Source organism: Phaethon aethereus, assembly GCF_964289735.1.
Source record: "Phaethon aethereus genome assembly, chromosome: Z".
In the NCBI taxonomy this organism is placed as follows: Eukaryota; Metazoa; Chordata; class Aves; order Phaethontiformes; family Phaethontidae; genus Phaethon; species Phaethon aethereus.
This window is the reverse complement of record NC_138577.1, coordinates 10809694-10834448: the sequence shown is the minus strand read 5'-3', so window position 1 is coordinate 10834448 and position 24755 is coordinate 10809694. Positions and strand designations below refer to the sequence as shown.

Sequence of the window (24755 nt, the reverse complement as noted above, 5' to 3'; positions counted from 1 at the left end):
CTGCCACAGCATTCTCCTGGAGAAGCTGGCAGCTCATGGCTTAGAGAGGTGTACTCTTTGCTGGGTAAAAAACCGCCTGGACGGCCGAGCCCAGAGAGCTGCGGTGAACAGAGTTAAACGCAGCTGGCGGCCGGTCACAAGCGGTGTTCCCCAGGGCTCTGTTTTGGGGCCGGTCTTGTTCAATGTCTTTATCGATGATGTGGATGAGGGGATTGCGTGCCCCCTCGGTAAGTTTGCAGTTGGGCGTGCGTGCGGATCCCCTCGAGGGCAGGAGGGCTCTGCAGAGGGATCTGGACAGGCTGGATCGCTGGGCCGAGGCCAGCTCTGTGAGGTTTAACAAGGCCAAGCGCCGGGTCCTGCACTTGGGTCCCGACAACGCCATGCAGCGCTGGAGGCTCGGGGAAGAGCTGCTGGGACGCTGCCCAGCAGAAAAGGGCCTGGCGGTGCTGGTTGACAGCCAGCTGCAGATGAGCCAGCAGTGTGCCCAGGTGGCCAAGAAGGCCAGCAGCGTCCTGGCCGGCGTCGGAAATCATGTGTCCAGCAGGAGTAGGGAAGCGATCGCGCCCCTGTACTGGGGCCCTGGTGAGGCCGCACCTCGAACCCTGTGTGCAGTTTTGGGCCCCTCGCTACAGGAAGGACATCGAGTTGCTGGAGCGAGTGCAGAGAAGGGCAACGAAGCTGGTGAGGGGTCTGGAGAACAAGGCTTACTGAGGAGCGACTGAGGGAACTGGGGTTGTTGAGTGTGGAGAAGAGGAGGCTGAGAGGTGACCTTCTTGCTCTCTAGGACTAGCTGGAAGGAGGTTGCAGTGAGGAGGGTGTCGTCTCTTCTCCCAAGTAACTAAGCGATAGGACGAGAGGAAATGTCCTCATGTTGTGCCAGGGGAGGTCTAGGCTGGATATTAGGACAAGCGTCTGTAGTGAAAGAGTGGCCAAGCATTGGAACAGGCTGCCCGGGGAAGTGGTGGCGTCACCATCAGTGGAGATGTTGAAAAAACGTGTAGACATGAGACTTTGGGACACAGTTTCATGGGCATGGTGGTGTTGGGTTGACAGTTGTGCTTCATGTTAGACGTATTTTCCAATCTTAATGATTCTGTGACTCTTTAGTGGTTCATAGCATCTAAATATAATTGTATTCCAAATAATTCAGAATTCAGCATCGATATTCCTGCAACCTAATTTTCATAGAAGTAATGTACAACTGAAAGGGAAAGAGAAAGAGAGAGGTGGGACAAAACAAAATGACCAATCTTCATCCAAAAAGGAATAAACTTGAACAGCATGATTAATATTTTCTTACAGGCATGCTGAGTGCTCAGTCTTTTACCTTTTTTATAATGTACAAAACAGTGGGAGATACTGAGCGGCAAATCACAGCAGTTCTTATAAATAAATTATGCTGGAGGTGGCCACTTCTCGAAGTAGGTTATAAAAATAGTATTGTATTCTGGTAATTTACTGATGCCGCTATTTTGATAAAGTTTCAGAAATTTCACAGGAAAACTTCCTGTGTTATCTTAGTTACGAGCAGCCTTTAATGACTCTGAAACTGAAGAATGACAAGAAAGAAAAAATAAATTGTGGTGTAACTGTCGAGGAGGAAGAAAGGAATTTTGTAGCTTGAAGTTAAAAGAAGTTTGGTTTTTCTTTAGAGCTGCTGTAAAGGTTGGAAGGAACATTTTAAGGAAACCTCCAGGTAATTCTAGACATCCAGAAAGAAAGAATTAGTACATAAGTTTGGTGTAGACCGAAATAAAATTATTTTGGGGCTAATATCCATGGCTGATTATTAAAAAAAAAAAAAAAAAGTGTGATGGGAAGTGTGGACTTGGAGGAAAATAGCTGAAGACTTACCAAAAACATATCGTACGGTTTTTATTGGCATTATAATTTAACTTTTAAATGACATTATAATTAAAACTTAGCTTGTTACAAAGGGAAATGGGAAAGAGTCACAGATAGCAAAGGTAGATTGTCAATAAGAAACAATAATAAACTTAGCAGCTTGGGTAAACTAGTAAGAGGGTGAAGTGTTGTGTTCAGTATATAAAAAGACTAAACACACAGAGCCATGTTCGTAAGTAGGAGCAACAGATAAACGTTTACACTGAATGTCAGGAAAATGTCCCAAGTATTATTCCAAACAGGTTTGGTCTCCCAAAGGTGGTGGGGATTGCTCAAGAGTTGGGCTTGATTTGTCTGAGCTCATTTTGTGTGTGTTTTAGCAGCCTCTGAGTTCCGTTGTTAAGTTCTGGCACCAGTGCAAGGTTCGTCTTCTGCAGAGACAGGCCTTACTCTGACTGATGGGAGCTAAATATAAGCGGGGCAAATACCAGGATGTATTTCTTGAAAGAAGAAATATCAGATGAAGGAATCCTGTGCTGGTCAGGGGAGGGGGAAGAAAATCAACTGTTTCTCTAAAAAACTGTTGGTCATTGTACTTTTTCACAGAAATGCTGGAAGGGAGGAAATGTGTGAATTAGTCTAGAAATTTGAGGCATTATAGTACTTTTGCTGTGCTTGGATATGATTATTAGTTATTTTGCATCATGTAGAAACCTCCTTGTTAGGGGCTGTTGGGTAAAATGTGAGCATGAGATGTTCCAGGCAACTCTCTATTGCTCCACAGAGCCAACACAGAGCAGATACTGCCTTGCTCAGGACCTGCCTAAATAATTTTGCTTTCCAAGGTATAAAGCCCCTTTCTTCTCCCCAGTGTGTGTATATCGTCATGGTAGGCCTGTTTGCCTCACTGGATTAGTGCCACTCTGCCCTCCTCTGCCCAAGACGCTGCTTTGTGAGAGTGTACGAAAGAATGCACTGATGTAGCAATGGCATTAGTATGAACTAGATTTGATGCTGTCTTCAGGGGGCTTGTTTCTGGATGCAAGTGTCCCAGAGGCTTCCTTGTTAACTAAAGGGAGATGATTAAAGCAATAGTTTGCTTTTGTACTTGATCAAAGGTGATGGTAGCAGGAACTTTGCTGCCCATGTTTTCTTCTCTCACGGTTATGTAATTTAAATGAAAGTTCTGCTTGTTGCAGGATAGCCTTCCCTATGCTTACACTGGTGGACAAGGACTTCAGTCCATTTATTGCTCTTGCATCTCTGTTCCTGCCGTTTCGTATGGAAGGGATCAGGTTTTTGCATCCATAGGATTGTTTCCTGTAGTTTTCCCATTGCTGGATGCTGTGGACTGCACACTGTGCTCCAGCATTTGCCAAGTAAACTCCGCCACAAGTTACAGGTGGAAGAGTTTTGCACCTACAGTGGAAGCTTATTGACTCTTCTGCTGCCATTATATGAATTATATATGTTTTAAAATTGCTCTATTGGGGGAAGGGATTGGGGTTATTGTGCCCTGAGGAGAGAGTTAACAGGTTAAAAAGGAGCCTCCAGAGGCATAGCTTGGGTCTGGAATTTGAATATATTCAAAGGAGCATTATGGATGTTGAAGCAGGTGTTGCAGTTATGTTTTGTTCAGGCTCTGTATGAGTTTGTGCATGACATTGGAAGACCTTATGGGAGGGTTTAGTAACCTCTCACTGTCATTGGGCACATAGGAGGAAGTTCTTCTAATGTTGTGGTATTAATCAGTAGTTGCAGATGTGTGTTTGTGCAAATTATGTCTGGTACCATAGTGGTCAGAAGTCAGAAATGAAGGGGGAGGGGAGAACCTCCCAAAATTTTAAATCTGCAGACCAATTTTTTAGAGCTTCCCATGTTTCCAACCACTGTCTCCTTGCTTTGTTTTCCACTAATAATGAAAACAGGATTGCTTATAACACAGAAGGGTTGAAATATGACATTGTGCTTTTATTTTGTAACCGTTTTCTTTCCTTCCTCAAATAGGTGCATGGAAAAACTCTATAGAAGAATGGACAGCGGAAGACTGGAATGAGGACGTAAGTGTACCTTGTTGGATAGACCGATTGATTATTTACCCTTTTCAGATTTTCTGTGTTGTGTTCCAAAACTAAATGTTTGAAGTAATGTTTTGCTGTATGCAGTCAGTGATATTTCTTACTGTGTTTCTTGCTGTACTTCCTGTTTTAAAATACATATATTTAGATAAGCTTATTTTAAAAATAAAATTGAATCAAGAAATACTAATTTATTTTGCTGAGTGGACAATATATAGATAATAAAATTTTAAGTTTTATCCCAAATTAAGTATTTGTGAATTGTAGTTTTTCACTGCTCAATGCTGATGGGTGGTAACTGCATACTTCCCCATACTATTGTCTAGGGATTTAAAACCATATTATCAGAAGACTTTTATGTAACTAAGTGCTAAGTACTAGCAACTTTAGACTCGTCACTTCTTGCTTTTTGTTTGAAATCTGCATAATTCTTCCACTTAGTCCACTTTGTGTTCATAATATTAAAAAAAGGAGCTAATAGTATGCTGAAGTTAGCACTTGTGGCTTCATTCCCGTTGCATCATCATGATGAGTTGTCTAAAGTACAACAATTTTGTTTCTCGTTCTTTATCAGGCAAGACATATTTTCATGTCTGCAAGATATTTGGCATTTGTGATCATCATGTGTGAAAATCACATTTGTGATTTTAAGTTTTCAGTTATTAAAGCTTAAGCAGGTCAGAAAACAAATGAGGTAGCAAGAAATATGGAAAGGAAAACTTAGCTTTTAAGAATTTTTTCATCTTTTATAGGAATATCCACTATTTCAAGTTTATTTTCAGCAGAGTAAAAGATTGTCTCAGAAGTCATCACTTTTGTCCCCTCCTGTAGGGTGTGGCATGTCAGTGTTATCCCTAGAAATGTGTGAATGTTTTGCGTAACAGTTATGAAAACTCTGCCCTTACTAATGAGAGGGCTGTGTCTTTCAAGAAAATTAAAAGAAACTGTAAAATTCCTAGGTTTTCTGGATTGGTTACTGCCATCAAAAGCTGGCATCTTTTTTAAACCTGTCCTCTATTTCTTCAGTATATGCTAGAGGTGGACTAGTGGCTAAGGGTAGGGAAAACTTAAGGCCTGATTCTCACCTGTGTTTGATGTTGGTACAATACAGCATTTGTAGTATGGGAGGGGTGTTGAGCAGTGCTTTTTTAAAAATTAGTTATTAAGCCTGAGTAATTTGCACATGAATCTTGAAAGAGCAGCAGATGAAATCTCTAGCCTGTTGTTAATTTTTATTAATTTTGGAGTCCTGGAAAAATCCCTGTAAACTAGGAGAAAGTTGTTCATGTGCTAATGTTCAGAAGAGTGAATGAAATGGCAAGCTACAGACAAATTAGCCCAAAACATCCCTGGGGACAAAGTAAAGGAAAAATTGATTAATCTGATTGGGGGGGAAAAAAAAAAAGCAGAAGACCACAGCTTGTGCCATTCAGTTTTATGGAAAGTAGGTGCACTTCAAATAAACCTGTTCTTGGTCTTTAAGGAAATTACGTGTTAACTGTGAAGATAGAGTATGTCCTTGTAAGAGATTTGATCTACATCTTTTGTTCTAAAAATAATTACATGCTATCACAAAACACATTAAGTGGATGAAAGTCTGCCTTGCAAATTTTGGCAAATAAACCTTTTGCAGGAGGACCCTTATTGAACATGGGCATTTCTAGGATGACTCTAAAAGAATCCAGTCCCAGGCCAGATGCCATCTAGTGTGTTTGTCAATGATTTGGAAGTAAAAATAAAATTACTGCTGAGTAAAACGTGTGGGAAATCCAAAAATTATTGGAATAGCAATTAAAAGTAAGCCAGTCATGCAGAGAAATCTGGACCTCTGCTACACTTGACCTGTTCAAATGAAAAATGCTGTAGTATAGTCAAGTGCCCATTTGTTCTATAGGGATAAAGGCATACCTCAGAACAAAGGGCTGTTTTCTGGAAAGCAGCAACTGAAAATTTTTCAGGATTGTAGTGGATGGTGAAAAAAGAACAGCTCAGCATGATATCTCCTAAAGGGCTGATGCCGCAACAGAAAAAAAGCTATTGTAGTCTTTTTGCCTGTAGGCATTCTTTCCTGTCTCTTAATCATTCTTGATTTATATTTCTGTATGTAGACTCTCCTGAACTTAGTTCTGAAATACTGCATCCAATTATTCATTGCTTTTACTAAACAAAAATTGTGGAAAATAGATGAAAATTATTTATTGCTGGAAGAGGTCCATGAGAGTGAGATTTTTAGTTTAGTGAATCTGAAAAGGTTATTTTATTAGCATATAATGGGCTCTGGTTTTAGTCTAGCAGAAAAATGCATAATATGAACCTGGAGCTGTGCATTTAAATGTACAATAAACAATTCTAGCAGCATGACTAATGATTAAAACAACCAAGGAAGCCGATGTGTTTGCTGTCTGCAGATAAAGACCAGGTGTTTTTCTGAAGAATATTTTTGTTTGGATGTGGTGTTCTCTAGTCAGATACAAGTTAGGAGCAAGTGAGTGAAATTTTATGTTGTTTGACATGAGAAGGTTAGGTTTTTGTGATTTAATAGTCCTGTCTGGTATTACTTTTTAAGTAGTGTGTATTGAGCAAGTATTGTAGGTTGTCAGAATGCTCTGAAATAGAGTGGAAACTAGTTGCAGTGAAAATACGAGGTTGTATTTTGTTAAAGGAGTATTCCAGGAATGGACAATGAAGGGCCGGACAACAGTTGAGGTACTGTAGATGGCTCTGAGTTTTCCTGTTAAAATTGTGATCATATTCTCCTGGCTAAAGAAAATAAAGTTTTAACTACAGAAACTATCAAAAAGGGAGAAATAGAATGCATAGAAATTGCTGGAAAGTGAAGGCAAACATTTTCTGTACAATATTGGTAGTCTTAATTTTTATTTGAAAAAACAGCAACACTTTAAAAAAAAAAGAAAAAAGTATATTTTAGTGGGAGTGTTTCCTTAACCAGGAAGCAGCATGAAAACTTGTTTTATTTTCTTTAACTTCAGTACATCATATCAAAACAGTAATAATGTTTTGTTATTTCTGATTTGTTGATGTTGAGTTTATGAGGATGTTGCAGTATATTTTCCTGTTCTCCTTACTGATCTATTGGCCATAGGAGCTGGTAGCTAGTTGTTAAATATATTGTCTGTTTGGTGATTGGATAATGATTTTTCTCATTGGAACAGGAGCTGAAAAGCACAAGCATTTCATTGCAGATGGAGGAAATACCCTTGTGAGGCTGGCGTTTACACGTGGTTCACGACCATTCATTCAGGTCTGGGAAAATGCCAGAGCCTCAGTGAGAGATTTGTGAGGGTAGTGTACGGTGAGCATCAATAACTTTGTTAGGAGCCTGTAACACTACTTCTAAGAAATACAAAATATATCTGTGTAATAAAACTTTCCAGCTGCTGCTGCACAAAGTATATGTTTTGACAAATGCTGTAATCCCAGCAGATTTGTGAATTAGGTGCTTGATTGGAGCTTATGGCAGTGAGTTTGCCATAGGGTGTAGTGTAAACTCTAGTATAGCTGAGCTGGTAGCTGGAGACTTGTTTTGCATGCTGGTTCACTTGAAGAGAACGTTTCCTCTCATGTGAGAAGCATGCTTTTGCATTGTCACAAATATCCTCAGGCTCCTTGATTTGCTTAGTTTTCAGGTGCTTTGGCCACAGTTAGTCTTATCCAGTGTTATGTGACTGTAAGAAATTGTTGACATTACACGGCATTTAATATTTAACCAAGGGATTGCAGACCGTAGGCTGCTGTTCATGCCATTAGGTGACCTCCTTGTGCCATATAATGCAGGAATCTCATAACGCTACAAAAAATACCATACACTTCGTTCTAAAATAACAAATATGGTGGGGAGGGAGCTGAACAATAGAGAAACAGCCTTTTAAATTGGAAATGTGCTTGAGCTAAATCTTCTTTCTTTGCTCTGGTCAGTACATAGAGTTGTGGGCTAGCAGCATTATACACAGGACAGAGCTGTGTTCCAGAAAGATGGGATTAAAGTACCTTGTATTGGCAGCAAGGGAAGGGAAGGAGATGGAGGAAGGAGCTGTGATGTACTCATTTTTTCATGACGCAGTGTCTTGCACATAAGTGGGTACTAGGAGAGTACATGAAACATTTGGACTTTGCCCCTGAGTGCTAAGTGATTGCTCCCAGTCACTCCTTTGTGTCCTGCTTAAATCAACAGTGCTTCATAGAAGAATCCCAATCAGATGACCGTGTTAAGGGATATATGTGCTTTCAGTAGAGCTGCCTGTGGCATGGCAGATGAAATTGACTTACATGTGTGATGTCCTTTAAACTGGGCTGCTAGCAATGTATGTGATTAAAAATGCATAATTTCCTGGAAGAGCTGTATTCAAATCTCACATTCTAAAGGGATTCTTTGAGTGTTTGAATAGGTCCCTTATTCTTTAGTCTAAACCAAGCTACACCAAAGTAGTTTAGGGTGGTTTTGTGCAAATTTAATTTAAAATATAACCATTATACGTGTGTATCTTTATCTTGTTAAACCTAACCTGTACTGGCTTAAGACCTATTCTGGTTTGGAAGTATTCCTGTCAATAGAGATGAATTAGCCCTAGGAAGTTGTAGCTGTTTAACTACTGTTTTTTTAAAAAAGAAAAGCTATTAACCTCCCCCAACCAGCAAACAAACAACTCCCCCCTACAAACCAAAATCAACCCATTTCCACCCAAAACCCCAACCAAGCAGCTCCCCATCCCCAGCTACCCGTGCAAGTACCTATCTTTATTCTAACAGCATTGTGAAAGCAGTACTGTTTTCTGGTGTGGGATGGTCTGACTGGTTATGCTAGTATAAGAAATTACAGGGTTCTCCCTTTATTATTTTCAAACTCATACTCTCAGAGCAGTCGGTTTAAGATGTTTTTGCCACCCCTAGCAGAAATGTCAAGAAGGAACTACGAATGCTAGTTCGCTGTACATACCTGAGTACAAACCTGCCTCCACTGGTGATGTAAGCTGAAGTGTAAAACACAGGATACATGAAATGGGTGGGAACTGCGCCACGCTTCTGGAACAAGATATATCAGCTGCTCTACAGAGTCCTAAATTATGTCTGCACAAGGGTTATCTTTACACTGATGATATACCAGCTGTCATGTTAATTACTTTCCACTGGTATATTTTTCAGTTAAACTGTTGCTCAAACTGATGTAGTAACATTGGTATACTGTTATGTGTGTTCAGTAGATGAAATTTCTGAACACTTTAATTAAATTCTCAATTCTGTGGAGAAGACTTCAAGTGTGACTACATGGTTTTGTCTTTTTAAGCAGAGCTGCAGCATAACTGGTTGTAATGGTAGTTTGACTTTACTTTTTTCTTGAAAGTGCATGACCAATATGGAATTTCTGCAGATGTCACAGCAGTAAAGTGTTAGCATGTGTATGATTAAATACTTTTTCCCCCTGCCCCCACCCTCCCTTTTTTTCAGCTTTCTGAATCGAAAGTCTTCACTGCTTCCTCTGTTCCAACTGAGAATCATGTGACTCCTGGGCAAAGGTAATCTCTTCTTCCACATTTTCCCTATACCTTAAAAGCCTTCAGCTTCATGAAGCAATGTTAGCTTGCATATATAAAATGTTGAATAAAACACAGGGCAGCCCTGGTGAGAGATTGGTGAAGCTAATTTCAAAATTGTGAAAGCCTTGCTTGCAAATCATTGGTTTTGTGAGTTTCTATGTTACCTATTATTATCTATGGAAGTCGAGCCAAACTTACCAAATCCACAAGCATAATACTGAGAAGACTCTGTTGTCTAAACAGAGAGTGCTTACAGGCAGGAGCAGAAGTAGCTGGGAAGAAAAGTTTTCTGCTGTTGAAAAGGAAGCTCTGGCTTTGCTGTCCAGAAAATGGAAAGCCTGCCCCTGTAGATGCAGAAAGTGTTCAGAATGTAGTGCTTTGACAAAGAAGTTAACAGAAAAGCTTGTGTTGGTAAGAAGGTGAATTTCCTTATAAGCATCACAATTACTTGCCTTAGCTGATGATATAGAGTGCAGATAGAGAACCAAAAATATGGCAGTTAATGCCTTCCTTTCCTTGCCTTTGTCTTCACCGAATGCTTGGACGATGATGCTGTTAGCCTCAGGTCCCAGGAGAACAGATTAAAGTTGTGTGATGAAGACTTTGGTAGTTGGCTAGCATGAGATCTGAAAACTATGTGGCTTGCTGGTCCCAAACAACTTGATACAGCTGTACTGCTGTACTCTAGACTGCAGCAAAATTTTCCTTGTGACATAGATGTGATCTAGAGGAGGCATAGTGTCAGTCTACAGTTTATATTCCTTTCCCTCTTAAAGGTGACGTGCTTACATGTTCATTGTTCTAATGCAAATATTCCTCCAGTGGATGTCCCTCAAATTATGTTAGGAAATATTTTAGTTCATCAACTCAAGTTCTGGTGTTTTGTGTTATTGGTGGTGAGTTGAGGATGGGGTTTTTTTGTTAGTTTTGGTTGTGGGTTTTTTTACGTGCCATAAGAAAGGTTTTGGCATTAAGTAATCTATGCTAAAGAAAGTGCTGGAAGCAGCTCTTCAGCCCAAGCCTGCAGTATATTTAGGATAAACTTAAGTCAGAATTCTTTGAATAGATTGCTTTTATTGTATGAATGTTTTGCTTTTCCTTGGATAAACCTGTGCTAAACATGTGGTAGGGGTTAGTAACCCATGCTAAATATAAGAAAATTCATGCTTCTCATCCTGCTCAGGTATATGTGGTAATTTTGGATATGTGCCTACTGTCTGAGAAACTTAGCTTTTATTTCTTTTGCTCTTTTGACTTCCATGTCATCACATACTCACTCAATTGCTGCACGTGACTGAATTATTTTTTACTGTCCTCATACCCCCCCCATACAGAGGTAGGACTTTGATCATCTGCTCTTTTTAAAGGGATAGCATGATATAGAGAGAATGTGGATTACCTATATATTATATATGTATAATAGGTTTGCAGGCAGGACCCGCTCAAACATCATATATCTTTTATGACTTGTCTCTGGTTACTTGGTTATATTAATCATATAGGTTATTTATGTGATACCTAATGTTATAAATTTGATACTTTGAAAAGAGTGCAAAGATAACTTACATTCTAACTGTAGTGGAAGGTTTCAGCTAGCAGAATATTATTTTCTGGCAGAACCCTCTGTTCTACCTCTTTTTGTATGGCAGACAAGCACTATTTGAAAAGACTTTTAATCAGTAATAATTCTGTTGCCTGTGTGGTAGCTTTAGTATTGTGCTTGTTGCAGTTTCAGCACAGCCTAATCATCATGTTTATTCCAGCTAATCTTTGCTTTTTCTTACAGTATTGATTTGCTAACACTGCTTCAAAAGCCTGTCATTTCTACCCAAGAAGCAGAAGTCAACTCATTTGAGACTCCCCAGCAGCAGACCTTTGGTCAAGCCCTAGTCTTCACAAATTCTCAGCACAGCACCCAGATGCCATCAGGAACTGGCAGCTCCAGTGCTGTAAACTCTTATTCTCCTCAAAGTCTGGTAAAATTATCTTATGCTTTCTAAATATTTTTTATGAGTAAATATTTCAGGTTAAACAACTTTTCCAGTACCAGTCATTTCATGAGTATTTGTAAAATTCAGGTTGCAAATGTTCACACACACACAAAAAGATGACTCTTTTTTCTGGTTTTGCTAAGTAGTTGTTTCTCGATTTACATGTGAAGTACTTGTATTAATTTTTGAGTAGAGAGCAGATGCATTCACTGCATGCTGATTTAGGATGAAATAATTTATTTATAGCAAGGAGTTCTATGCCAGAAAACTATGATGTGTTATTTCCAAGTACATACCTGACTGCTTTGTGTGGAAACCTGACTATTTCTGAGTCAATTGTGAGGGCTTGAAATTGAGCACTTTATTTATTCTCCGAAAATCAGTTCAACTATTAGTAAATGCATGCTATTTTGAGATGCATGGATTCAAGCAAATCCGTATTGTTGCAGTCAATGATGGAAGTTGTATCGGTGATAATCAGAGGGGGTCTGGCTGTATGCTACAACTGCTAAATTGTTTTTATTGGCCATTTGTTAGTAATCTAGGACTGAAGAGGTTTTGGCTGCTGCCAAATAGTGGCTCTAGGCATTGATCCTATGGTTATGTTAAAATTATTTATTAAATACTTAACTCCACTCCTTCCCCTCTTGTTTTCTGTCTTTTGGTAGTCTGCGGTTCTTTGCTCTGGGTTTGGAGAACTTGGAGCTTCTAAATTGTCAAACTCTACTGGATCCCAAATCTTGGACCAGTTGAAATCTCCAGGATTGGGTCAGTTTACCTCTCCACAAAATAATAGTAGCTCTACCACCACTACCACAACTACCACATCATCCTGGGATCTAAAAGCGCCCATTACTCAGTCCTCAGTCCTTAGTCAGTTTGGTAAGTGCTTTCTCTCTCTCTCCATTAGCCTGTAAGATTTCTTAATGCCAATGACAGTTAAAAATGGCCTTAATGAAAGACTTTTTGTAAAAAATGTAATCCTAATAATATAATTGGTTACAACATTTTAAACAAGAGGTACGCTTGCTTGCTGGTAATAGATGTTACGAGTCCATCACAAACTAAGTTTTGATAGGCTGAAGCCTATCCATAAATATCATTGCATCTTTAGACATCGTTGAGCCTTCATGTCATGGCATCTTTGATTTAATGTGCTTGAAAATTTAAGTGGAACTTTGATCTAACTTTATTTCTCAATAAATCGTGGAAAATACTTATTTTCATTTTGTCTATGCTGCTTCTAGCTGCATATAAAGTTGCACCATATTTCAGGTTTTTTTCCACAAATTTTTACTCTGCTAATCATTACATGAATTTTGAACGAGTACTATATAATTTCTTCATAATGTACATCACACCTCAGTGTTCTTTCCCTAGAGTGCTGAGGATGATGCAGGTTACCCATTTTGTCTATTCATAATTGTACGTATTTTTTCATTTAATTGAGTAAAACTAGTAGAAACAGTGAAAAATGACAGAAACTTGGTTTTGCAGTTTTCTAATTGTGAAGAGTGATAGCTCTTGTATCTATCTCATGTGCATGTGTATATGTTTCCAAACAGATAAGTGGCCAGTTTGGTAGCAGGTATAATCTTTTACACAGAGCAATTCTGAAAAAAATACTTACATTTTAAGTTGCTTTCTAATGCACTTTACCAACTGGATAAAAAAATGTTCACATTGCAAATTCTGTGGATCTCTTACGGTTGTTGACCAGTGCTCTGAGCCACTACATGGTTTTCAGTGTCTGAAAAATATGAAAGGGGAAAACTTGGAAAAAAACCTGTCAGTGTCCAAGTATCTCTTGACTTTCTGCCAGATTGAGACGGTAGGTGACTTCTTATATGTGTTGAAAATCTTCTCCTTTGTAGGGACAGGAAGTCGTAACTCATAATACCTCTAAATTGCAACTCCAGATCACTGGGAAGTAATCATATTTTCTCTGCACATTTAATTGCAGTGAAACTTGCAGTGTTTGATTAAAATAATCTGTAACATGTTTTGAGGAGTATGTGTGTGATAATATTATGTGACTGTATAGGTAGGTTTGTCTTCATATTTTTGAAGAAAGCTAAACAGTGCTTGCCCACAGCTTCTTAAAGAATACCAAGTGTTTTTCTTATTATTACAGTGGTAATTTTCAATATTAAACTTGTGTGATGTCTGAAAGAGCACATGCTGTAAAATCATAGCTGTCAACTGTGTCAAGTCACACAGATTCTTTCATAAAGAACAGAAACGTGAACAGCAGAGTTTAATGTTTTAATTTTGATATTTCTTTTTCCCAACGATGAACAGACTTTAAATCCCAGCCTGAACCATCCCCAGTTCTGAGCCAGCTGACCCAGCGACAGCAGCAGCAAACGCAGGCAGTTCCTGTTCCTCCTCCTGGGCTGGAGTCCTTCTCCTCCCACGTAAAACTCCGAGAGCCATCGCCAGTAGACACCTCTACAGCTGTTAGCAAAATGTTACAGCTCCCCACTATATCTATGGATAATCAGGCCGTGACTGTCCATCAAACCCAGCAGAAACAGATAAAACCACCAAAACGGAGGATAACTCCAGCATCCAAGGTGGGTAATTGAGTGGTGGCTGGTTGCTAGTAAAGATAAAAACGTACAAAAGCTTGTGTCAGAAATAGTGTGGCCAGCAGGAGTAGGGAAGCGATCATGCCCCTGTGCTTGGCACTGGTGAGACTGCACCTTGAGTACTTTATTCAGTTTTGGGCCCCTTGCTACAAGACGGACATTGAGCTGCTGGGGCAAGTCCAGAGAAGGGCAACGAAGCTGGTGAGGGGTCTGGAGAGCAAGGCTTATGAGGAGCGGCTGAGGGAACTGGGGTTGTTGAGTGTGGAGAAGAGGAGGCTGAGAGGTGACCTTCTTCCTCTCTAGGACTAGCTGAAAGGAGGAGGGTGTCGTCTCTTCTCCCAAGTAACTAAGCGATAGGACGAGAGGAAATGTCCTCATGTTGTGCCAGGGGAGGTCTAGGCTGGATATTAGGACAAGTGTCTGTAGTGAAAGAGTGGCCAAGCATTGGAACAGGCTGCCCGGGGAAGTGGTGGCGTCACCATCAGTGGAGACGTTGAAAAAACGTGTAGACGTGGGACTTTGGGACAGGGTTCAGTGGTGGACTTGGTAGCATCAGGTTTACGGTTGGACTTGATAATCTTAAAGGTTGTGGTGGGTTGACCCTGACTGCATGACACGTACCCAATAAAGCCACTGTATCACTCCCATCCTCAGCTGGACGGGGGAAAGAAAATATGGAGAAGCTCTTGGGTCGAGATAAGGACAGGGAGAGATCATACAGCAATTACCATCACAGGCAAAGCAGACTCGACTTGGGGAAAAACTAATTTAATTTATTATGAATCAAATCACAATAGGATAATAAGAAATAAAACCAACTCTTAAAACACCTTCCCCCCAGCTCTGCTTTCTTCCTGGGCTCAACTTCACTCCTGATTGTCTCTACATCCTCCTGCCCTGAGTGGCACAGGGAATGGGGTTGTGGTCAGTTCATCACACGCTGTCTCTGCTGCTCCTTCCTCAGGGAGAGGACTTGTCACCCTCTGCCCTGCAGTGTGGGGTCCCTCCCACAGGAGACCGTCCTCCACCAACTTCTCCAACATGAGTCCTTCCCACGGGCTGCAGTTCTTCACGAACTGCTCCAGCCTGCGTCCCCCCACGGGTGCCGTTCTTCACGAACTGCTCCAGTCTGCGTCCCCCCACGGGTGCCGTCCTTCAGGAACAGGCTGCTCCAGCCTGGGCCCCTGCGGGGTCACAAGTCCTGCCAGCAAACCTGCTCCAGCCGAGGCTCCTCTTCCCACGGGGCCACGGGCCCTGCCAGGAGCCAGCCCCAGCGCGGGCTGCCCACAGGGTCACGGCCTCCTTTGGGCATCCCCCTGCTCTGCCGTGGGGCCCTCCCTGGGTGCGAGTGGAGATCTGCTCCCCTGTGGAGCTCCATGGCCGCAGGGGCACAGCCGGCCTCCCCGTGGGCTTCCCCCAGGGCTGCCGGGAAACCTCCGGCACCTGGAGCCCCTCCTGCCCCTCCTGCTCTGGGCTGGGGCATGCAGAGTTGTTCCTCTCACACATTTTCACTCCTCTCTGGGTACAGTTGTGCAGCAGTTTTTTTTTCCCCTTCTTAACTCTGTTCCCCCAGAGGTGCTGCCACCATCGCTGATGGGCTCGGCCTTGGCCCATGGTGGGTCTGTCTTGGAGCCAGCTGGCCTTGGCTCTGTCAGACACAGGGAAGCTTCTTCTCAGGGAAGCCACCCTGCAGCCCCTGTGCTACGAAAACCTGGCCTCGCAAACTCAACACAAAGGTCTCTTCCAACCTAAATGATTCTGTGATTCTATTATATAAGTTGCTAGGGAGAAGGAGAGCAAAGACCATGGTGTATTTCTTGTTAAAGGAGGAAATTGTAAGCTGGATGTTTTTCAGGTCCAAAATAGAGTCAAGCTTTTCCAAGCACATACGGGATTGCTCTGTTTGGAAAATGACTGTTGCTAAGTGAGTTTTGGATTGACTTTGTAGCCACAAGATGAATGTTGGCTCAAGGGGTATGAACACGGATGATACTGTTATTGTAGAATAGTATGGCTTACTCTTTCAGCTCCAGATCAGGGCACCGAATCAATGAAATAATTTCACGTTACAGGAATGTAGTTAATTTATGTGATGTTAAGTGGCGGGGTTGTTGCAGATCTCGTTAGCAGCGACTGAATAAGCCTGTAGTTAAGGGACGAGAGTGTGTCTGTTACTGATATCTTTGATACAAATAGTGCATGCAAAGGAATTATGGCTTTTTTTCCTCCTTTAAGATTCCTTCCTCTGCAGTGGAGATGCCTGGATCAGCAGATGTGACAGGGTTAAATGTTCAGTTCGGAGCACTGGAGTTTGGATCAGAGCCTGCACTCCCAGAGTTTGGATCAACTTCAAGCAGTGAGAATACCATCCAGGCGACCAACAATAGCTTGTACTCAAAATCTGTAAAGTACGTGTGAGTTCCCCTTGTGCATTCTTACATGACTTCCTTAAGGGTTTGAGTTTATGCCAAAAACATCAAGGCACAGTTACCGTGTAATAGGAGGGGGAAATACGATGACTTGTAAGGCTGCGTGTTTTCTGTGGATGGCGTGTTAAAGGAGAAATTTATTTTCTAATGACAATCAAAATCTCCCTGGATGGGTTGATGTGAAACTGGAAATGGCATGAATGTAAATAACCTTAGAATAAGCTACCCTTTACATAATTGCTTTCTCATGTTTAATTGTCCTGATTTTCAAATTTGTTTGAGGATTTCTTCCTCACAAACAGGATTTTTCTGCTCTTGATCCAGGAGAGACGACCCTTGTACTATATATGTGTGTCAGTAGATTGGCACCAGATTACACATCTGATGCTCCTATGGTATGAGAAAAGAAACCAGGCTTTCAGTATGCAGAAGCCCTTACTGAAATGCTAAAATAGCCAATGATAAAGACTAACGTATCAGTAACCCATTTTTTCTTTCTTATTAATTCAAGAATTGGCTTAAGTAAAAAGCTTTGTGCAGTTAATTATGAAATATTAGTAAAAAAGAACTTTCGCATTCTTTTCTAGTTCTGTAAATGATTTAAGCTGTTCAGAAAATAAAACACGCTTGCATGTTGTAAAATATTTTTTCCTCTTTGCATAGTTCATTCTGTTAGACTGCTACTGTAACATTACATTTCTATTGTAAAAAGAGACTGGGTGTTTCTCATCATATACCAGACTATGTATTTAAAAAAGAATTTATATAATATATGTATAAAAAGTATAAAAGATTAATTTATACTTTGAGAAGGTGGAAATAACATGACTAAAAAGTGCTTGTGTGTAAACTCTAGTTTTGGTTGGGCTAGCAGGAGGAAGGTGAATGGTGCTTTGTGCAGCAGATGGTTTTCAAGCAGTGATTACCTGGGAACCAAAGGAAACTTTTTTTTTCGTGATTAGATTTTCTAATATAAATATGTAGATTTGACTGCATGTTTAAGGCAATTCTAGATAATTTTGTAGGACCTGGTATTTTCATGAAGGTGTTTGAGATGTTGTTTACCAAGATGATAAATAATTTTTACTTTTTCCAGTGATCCTTTGAATACCTCTTTGCCAATATCCAATACAGTACAGGAGTCCACCTACACAACCCCTGCCATCACCTCTTCCAGTCTGACCTGCTCATCCCAGAGCACTAGCCCAGTAACAACAACTTCCTCCTATGACCAGACTTCTGTGCATAGTAGGATAGCGTACCAAAGCTCCATGGCCCCATCTGAATCAACCCCTGTTGCAGTAACGGTGAGTGAATTTCAGAAATAAGACCTTTAAAAAGGTGAAATATTCTTATCTGTGTTAGATTTGTATTACCCTGCTATGTTAATACTTTTAACCAAGCAAAATGGTATCTTTGATTCCCAAGCCCACCCTGTTATTTGTTCTTGCTTTTCCTATTGTGTGGCCATTTTTTGCCATACTGTATTTGGGATATAAGAGCCTCTGATTTTCTGTGTTTTGACATCTTAAGTTGCTGACCTTTTTTCTTAGTAACACTTAACATTCTATGTGAGTTTCCTTCCCTGAAGCTTAGCTTTTAAAAAAGGAATTATATCTGTATGTAAATATTAGAAAAGGTATTTTGCCATAATTTCACAGTTTTTGTCCAAAGTTGTATTATTTATTAAATTTATATCGCACCTAGCAAATGGATCCCAAGCTGTTTGTGGCCCCTCCAGCATTACTCTGTTGTTGGATTTAAACACCAATGGGAATTAGTTTTCATGTTTTATTTTGAAAAGCATAGGGAGAGGTCTAATTTAGGACAGAGAGGATCTCTCTTGGGAGATTCAAAAGCACCTACTCTTGTATGTGGAATGTAGGCTTGTTTTAAGAGAACTTAACTTATTAAATGTTTAAGGAAATTTTGAGAGTTTGTAAGTTTATTTTCTTCTGGCCTTTGTTATGTAATGGCTCAGTCACACTTGTCTTCTGCACTAGCTCGTATGTACTGGTGAGGATCAAGCGTAGACTATCCACTTCTGTACTCCAGCGTTATCCAAAAAACAACTGGTGCTTCTCAAGTCTTATCTTTCAATGGAAAAAAATTGGCGTCTGTGTAACTTGGATAGTTAAAATTGTGAGTTGCATTAGATCAAAAGCACAACCATTTCCTATATGTTAATGCAATTCTTTCTTTCATATTGGTGTGAACCTGAAGTTTATGTTATATACAGTACATGGGAAGGTCTCCTGCTGATGGGTGTAGTATGGGCAGTGTATGGGATTCTGTATGTTCAGGACATCTTGCACTTGAGACAACTATTATGTGGTTTTGTTAAAGGCAGTAAAAAGTTAATTTCCTGCCTATTTTATTTTTCAATTTAGAATGAATATAGAATTTTGCATGAAGCATGTTCAATGTGTGATTCAGTCTGAAAATTTACTGTACCTCTAACATGATTTATTCATTTGTTTCTTCTTTGTTTACAGAATGGGCACAGTGGTGTTAGAACACAGGCAACTCTTGACAGTAAGTTTACAAAGCTTGGCTGTGCACATGACTTTCTGATCTTTCCTTACTACTTGCTGTGCGCTCAACTGTAGCAGTGACATCTGATTTAAGGTTTTATATTGTTCTCCCTGACTAATTTTTGGCTGACCCATTTGGGTTTATTTTGTACTTGCATAGGATACACAGTTTGCTTCTTGACTAAAACTGAAATATGGAAGCAGCCCTGTTAAATCCACAAACCCAAGCAGTCTTAGAATTTGCAGCAGCAAAGCAGCTTCTCTTTTCCTTTTGAATTTACCTGTCATAATTATTTAATATAAAATTGAAACAAAATATAAAATTAAAAATCAACATAAAATTTCTTGACAATTTTTCCAGTTCTCAGTTGGGAAGCTGCAAGTAGCATTTAGCTGTAAGGAAACAAAGTTGTGTTCTTTCAACGCACCTCTCACTGGGTGTAGTGCTGCTTACACCCTGCTGGGAGCCTGTGGGGAATAAGGGTGACCAACATGTTCCGTCTGCTGCATGGTTTGCTGCCTTGCAGTGGAGTAACGGTAGTACAGTATTGGCTCTCATACAGGCATTACTGTTACCTTCATCTTGGCCTGTTTCTAAGGTGTTTTACTTGTAGCACCCCTGCAGCTCTCTTCCTGGAGTTAAAATAATTATAGTATTCACTCTTCTGACCTTTATGTGCTGCTCTGCAAAAGTTTTCAAGGGCAGCAGTATGAATTAATGTCTTACACTGCAATTTTAGATCTATGCTCCTCTTAAACATCCCTTCAGGTAGGTCATTAGTGGTACAGCTTTTTTTTTTTTAATAATTGTTTTAAATTATTCTGAGTAGAAAGAAGGTGAGTATTCAGACCTGTAAACAGTGTTTTGTTAGTGCCAAGTTCAATTTAAATGAGCAGGAGGAGTGTATATGCCCAAAGAGTTACCACTTAAAAGATTGCTATATATAAATACAACTTTCCAAGTGGAAAACTTTCTTACTCTTGTGTACAGAATTAATAAACAACTTACGGAACTCACCACAGGAGTTGTCTTTTTGCTATGGAAAACAAAGATCTGAGAATTCCTAGTATTTAATAACAGCTTTATTAGTCGCTTTTTCTATGCCTGTTCTCTTTTGAGAAAACTTTTGTTTTTTTCAGTACCTCAAGCACATAAGCTGGAATCAGGCTTCTTCCATGTACCTATTTCATGCATCCAAACAATTTTGAAATTCTCTCTTAACTTTTGAAAGGACTGACCTTTTCCCTTCTGTATGTGCTGATAATATTCTTAGTTGTTCATCTCTCATTTTTGCTGCTGTTGTCCTTTAATATCCAGATCTCATGCTTCCTAAACCCTTCATTCACAGCATGACTGGTGTGATACAATTCTGGCCATCCTATTTGTCTCTTGGTTTTCTTTCTCTTGCACATTGCATTCAGGCATCTTGTAAGGGTTCTTAATGAAAATGGTGATTGTATTGATGGTGATCCCTTGTATTGAGGACATCTACTTCAAGAAGAGAACCCTGCTCTAAATGCATTGAGAGTTGTAAATGTTATTTACTTATTTTTATATAAATCTTGCCTGGAGGTATTAGGTGATATACTTGGTGCCTTCATAACTATGTTTATTTGTCACTTGAATTTCCTTCTCTGTTGGCAGTAACCCTCATACTTATTGCCAAGGCCAAGACCTTTTGATTTCTGTTTGCACAGTACCCAATCCAGCAACCTGACTTGGCTCATTTAGTGAGGAAACCAAACCAATAATGTGAACAAACTGTGGTGCATAAATTCCAAGCGTATATCTGATTTTTGTTTGGTGACCATTCTAAAACTGTCTTCACATGCATTGCAAGTTAGTGATGATGTGCTGGTTAATGGTCTCTGGTGTGGTATGGAAGTATGTCCCAGCAGAAGGCAGGGCTCATCTCTCTCTCTGAGTTTTATTGGTGGGTGAGTGCCTCTAATTTTCTATATTATCTTCGCAGGACAAGAGATAAGTATAGAAACAGCTGGGTATTAAGTTGGGCAGTAGAGTTGTTCAGGCTCTTATTACAATATAGTGGTCCTTTGTAAAGGCACATCTGTGGTAAACAAATTTTACTCTGTGTAGCCTGAAAAGTAATAAAGCTAAACACTTTTTGATATGTCGGTCAAATAAAGTCAGTATTTGACAACTCTTTACCCATTAAAATGCTTAATGCTGTGCTCAATTGTGGCCTTTTATTGTAGGTTCTTTTATTCCACTGCGTTACACATTTGACTGAGTACTCCGAACTGATAAATTATATGTGCCCTTGTACTCCAGCGATCTCAGTCTTGATCATCAAAGGTGCTGTGTAGGTTGGAATGAAGAAGCAGAGCTGTAGGTAAAAGTAGGTTTGTACAGTGCCCTGAAAAGCGCAAATGACTTTTGTTTGCGGAACCAAATGCAAGGAATTTTAAAATGAGGATCAACCTGTGGTCCAGATAGTGGGAGGTGAAGTGCAGGAGACTGTAGATTACTATACATGTAGCAGTAAAAATTATAAATCTATCGTAGGTGATGATCTTAAAGGGGAAAAAATTATAGTTCTGTTGCTGTTTGAATTTTCCTTAATAGCCAGAATTGCTTGGTACTGTTACTGGTTATTAATGGTCAGTTTTTGTAAACCAAGGGGAGAATACTACTCTGTTCCTGAACCCAGGCTGGGATGTCAGGTATGCTGGAATTTGTCTTTGAACACCTCTTTTTAACTTGTTGCAGCTACTTCATCAGTTCCAGCGCCTAAGACAGAGCCTTCTCCCTCACTGCCTTCTGCTGGCTCTCTGCCTAGTGTGGTATCCACCACTGCTTCGCTTCTGCCTTCAGCATCGCAGCACGTGGCAACATTGCCCAGCTTGCCTCAGTCCAGTGATTTGGCCAGCAGCTCACTTTCCCAGTTAAGCAGGTACAGTAGGTAGGAGTTGTGATAAAGTGAAAGGGGTTCAATTTTGCGGAAATGGCAAATGCAAAATGTGATTGCATATGGGGGCTGTTGGATACCAGGGTCCCCTTTTCTGACATTAAGTAGAATTAGGAGAGAGATTCAGAAGAGACCAGGATGTTTCTGGTTGCCAAGTATGAGCTCTGGGCTGCCTCTTAATGACAGAGCAGCTGCTGCCCTCAAGTTTTCATGGTATATAAAAAACTTTGTGTTGCAAGGGGCTGTTGCTTCAGTTACCTAAATTGCATCCCCCAGTATGTGAATAGCTAATTAGTTATAATAGCTAAATTGAATCCCCCAGTATGTTTTTCCTACTTTGTCCACAGTGCTTGCTGTCATATGTTTAAAATAATTCCTTAACAGCTTACTTCCTGGCTAATTTTGAAAAATTGTAGTTTCATTTATATTTGTATTTTTTTAAATTAAAAGCCAGAAATAATTCCACAGGGGAAGTGTGTGTTTTTTCTTTTCCTGAGACATTTCCTTAAGACACTTCAAAACGTTGCATTGGTGTTCCTGGAAGTGCATTCAGCACAGCTTAGCTCGTTTGCACTATCTGTCTGATTTTTTCAGTGCCTGTTACTTGAGGTTCATCCTCAGGCAGGTGACATCCTGAGGCTATACTGGTTGAGTTATAGTTTTAATACTCACCTTTGTGCTGTATTTGTTAATATAAGAAACTAATTTGGTCTATTATTTGGTCTATTAGACCTAACAAGGTCTATTTTTTCCTGTTTCACAGCTAGGACATGGTTGATTCTCTTTTAATACACTAGTGTTTTCTGTTGAACAAAATGGTATATATGTCAAATAACAAGAATTATTTTGTTCACATTAGAAACATCATCTCCCCACATTTATTTGTTTGAAAAGCTGTGTACGTTGGTAGAAATTTTAGTTGGAGGGTTGATGCTGTTGGGCAGATACCAAGTGCTATGAAAAGATGATGCCAGAATTCCAAGCATGTCTGATTTGATTGTGCTGGCAGCTCGTCTGTGTCTTTACCATAAGTCATACGGTGAATTAAGGTTTATTAGAAGAGCTGGGGAGAGTGGGTGAGAGAGTGCTTTAAAACTGTATGTTGGACTGAACTGTTTTTTTCCATGCTGCCTCAGGTGTGTCACTAATTCCTGCAGCTGGGGAATAGTTTTAAGGGATTGAAGCAAAATTAGTGTATGAAACTGCTGAGATTTATTCTGGTCCCACAACTCAAAAGAGCTGCCAGAAGTGTCTGTCCTTAAATTAGGGCACATAATTTAGCCTAGAGCTTTGTTATGAAAACTGCTATATTGTCGCTATTTCCATAGACATAAAAACATTTATTTTATAAAACACTTGTTATGATTAGAATCTCTCTTGCTTCTGATTTCAGATGAGGAAGGGCTTTTTGAGCACCAAACCATACATATTTTTTATGGCTTTCTATTGTTTGCCTTTGTTCAGTGTTCATTCTGCTTATTCTGTACTATACTGTAAATTATGTTCTTGATGTTGAATGTACAGTTTTTGTCAGTGTAAATTGTACTGAACCAGTTTTGGTAACCTTTCATGGAGACATTTAAACATCTTTGGGTTACAGATGAATGTCGGTGCCGCTGTTACTGCCAAAAGTTTGCAGGCCTGGTCAGCTGGGGAAAAAAGGTGGTGCTAAAGCAGAGTAGCTTCCTAAAACAAAGTCATCTGCAGATATTTTTCAGCAGGGGAGTCTTTATTTTACTATTTTACAGTGTACGTATAAAACTGAACTGATAGTTCTGATTCACCTTTTCAAAGAAGAAATGGTGTGGTGTATTAGTATGAATGAGCCTTGATTAAATTGCCAGCTTCTGTAGTAGTATGGCTAATTTTTGGGCTTTCACAGATGCTCTTTGTTTGCCTTTTTTTTTTTTTTTTAATCTTTGTCTTTCCAGAGTGTGGTGGAGGTTTTGTAAGAGTTATGGGGCAGATACCCTGCAGTTCTTGTTATATTTAGATTAAAATGTGAGAAATGTGCCCAGGTGGCCAAGAAGGCCAACAGCGTCCTGGCCTGTATCAGCACTAGTGTGGCCAGCAGGAGCAGGGAAGTGATTGTGCCCCTGTACTCGGCACTGGTGAGGCCGCACCTTGAATACTGTGTTCAGTTTTGGGCCCCTCACTACAAGAAGGATGTTGAGGTGCTGGAGTGTGTCCAGAGAAGGGCAACGAAGCTGGTGAGGGGTCTGGAGCACATGTCTTATGAGGAGCGGCTGAGGGAACTGGGGTTGTTTAGTCTGGAGAAGAGGAGGCTGAGGGGAGACCTTATCGCTCTCTACAACTACCTGAAAGGGGGTTGTGGCGACGAGGGTGTTGGTCTCTTCTCCCAAGTAACTAGTGATAGGACAAGAGGAAATGGCCTCAAATTGCGCCAGGGGAGGTTTAGATTGGATATTAGGAAAAATTTCTTCACTGAGAGGGTGGTCAGGCATTGGAACAGGCTGCCCAGGGAGGTGGTGGAGTCGCCATCCCTGGAAGTGTTCAAAAAACGTGTGGATGTGGCGCTTCAGGACATGGTTTAGGGGACATGGTGGTTCTGGATTAATGGTTGGACTTGATGATCTTAAAGGTCCTTTCCAACCTAGTGATTCTGTGATTCTGTGAAATACAATAGTGAGTCAAACCAAAGCACTGCCTCACTGAATCAATACCTGTGCCCCGTGGCAGGAAGCAGCAGTTGCTCAGGGAAAGAATAAGAAGCAAGCCATGTGTTGTGTGAACTGTCACAGAATCATTAAGGTTGGAAAAGACCTCAAAGGTCATCAAGCCCAA

At 40.3% G+C, this 24755-nt stretch overlaps 1 protein-coding gene across 3 annotated transcripts in view; it reads left to right on the top strand.

Moving 5' to 3' along the window:
• UBAP2 (ubiquitin associated protein 2) overlaps window positions 1-24755 on the top strand; it is a 103360-nt gene that overhangs the window by 26185 nt on the left and 52420 nt on the right. The window contains exons 8-16 of one of the 3 annotated variants that reach the window (XM_082013515.1): window positions 3853-3905; window positions 9387-9454; window positions 11262-11451; window positions 12135-12348; window positions 13768-14042; window positions 16293-16465; window positions 17583-17793; window positions 18982-19021; window positions 21770-21935. In XM_082013515.1, coding sequence (XP_081869641.1) covers window positions 3853-3905; window positions 9387-9454; window positions 11262-11451; window positions 12135-12348; window positions 13768-14042; window positions 16293-16465; window positions 17583-17793; window positions 18982-19021; window positions 21770-21935 — 1390 coding nt within the window. Of the gene's footprint in view, window positions 1-3852; window positions 3906-9386; window positions 9455-11261; window positions 11452-12134; window positions 12349-13767; window positions 14043-16292; window positions 16472-17582; window positions 17794-18981; window positions 19022-21751; window positions 21936-24755 lie in introns of all 3 variants that reach the window. The other 2 variants (XM_082013514.1, XM_082013513.1) reach the window with 2 other exon arrangements.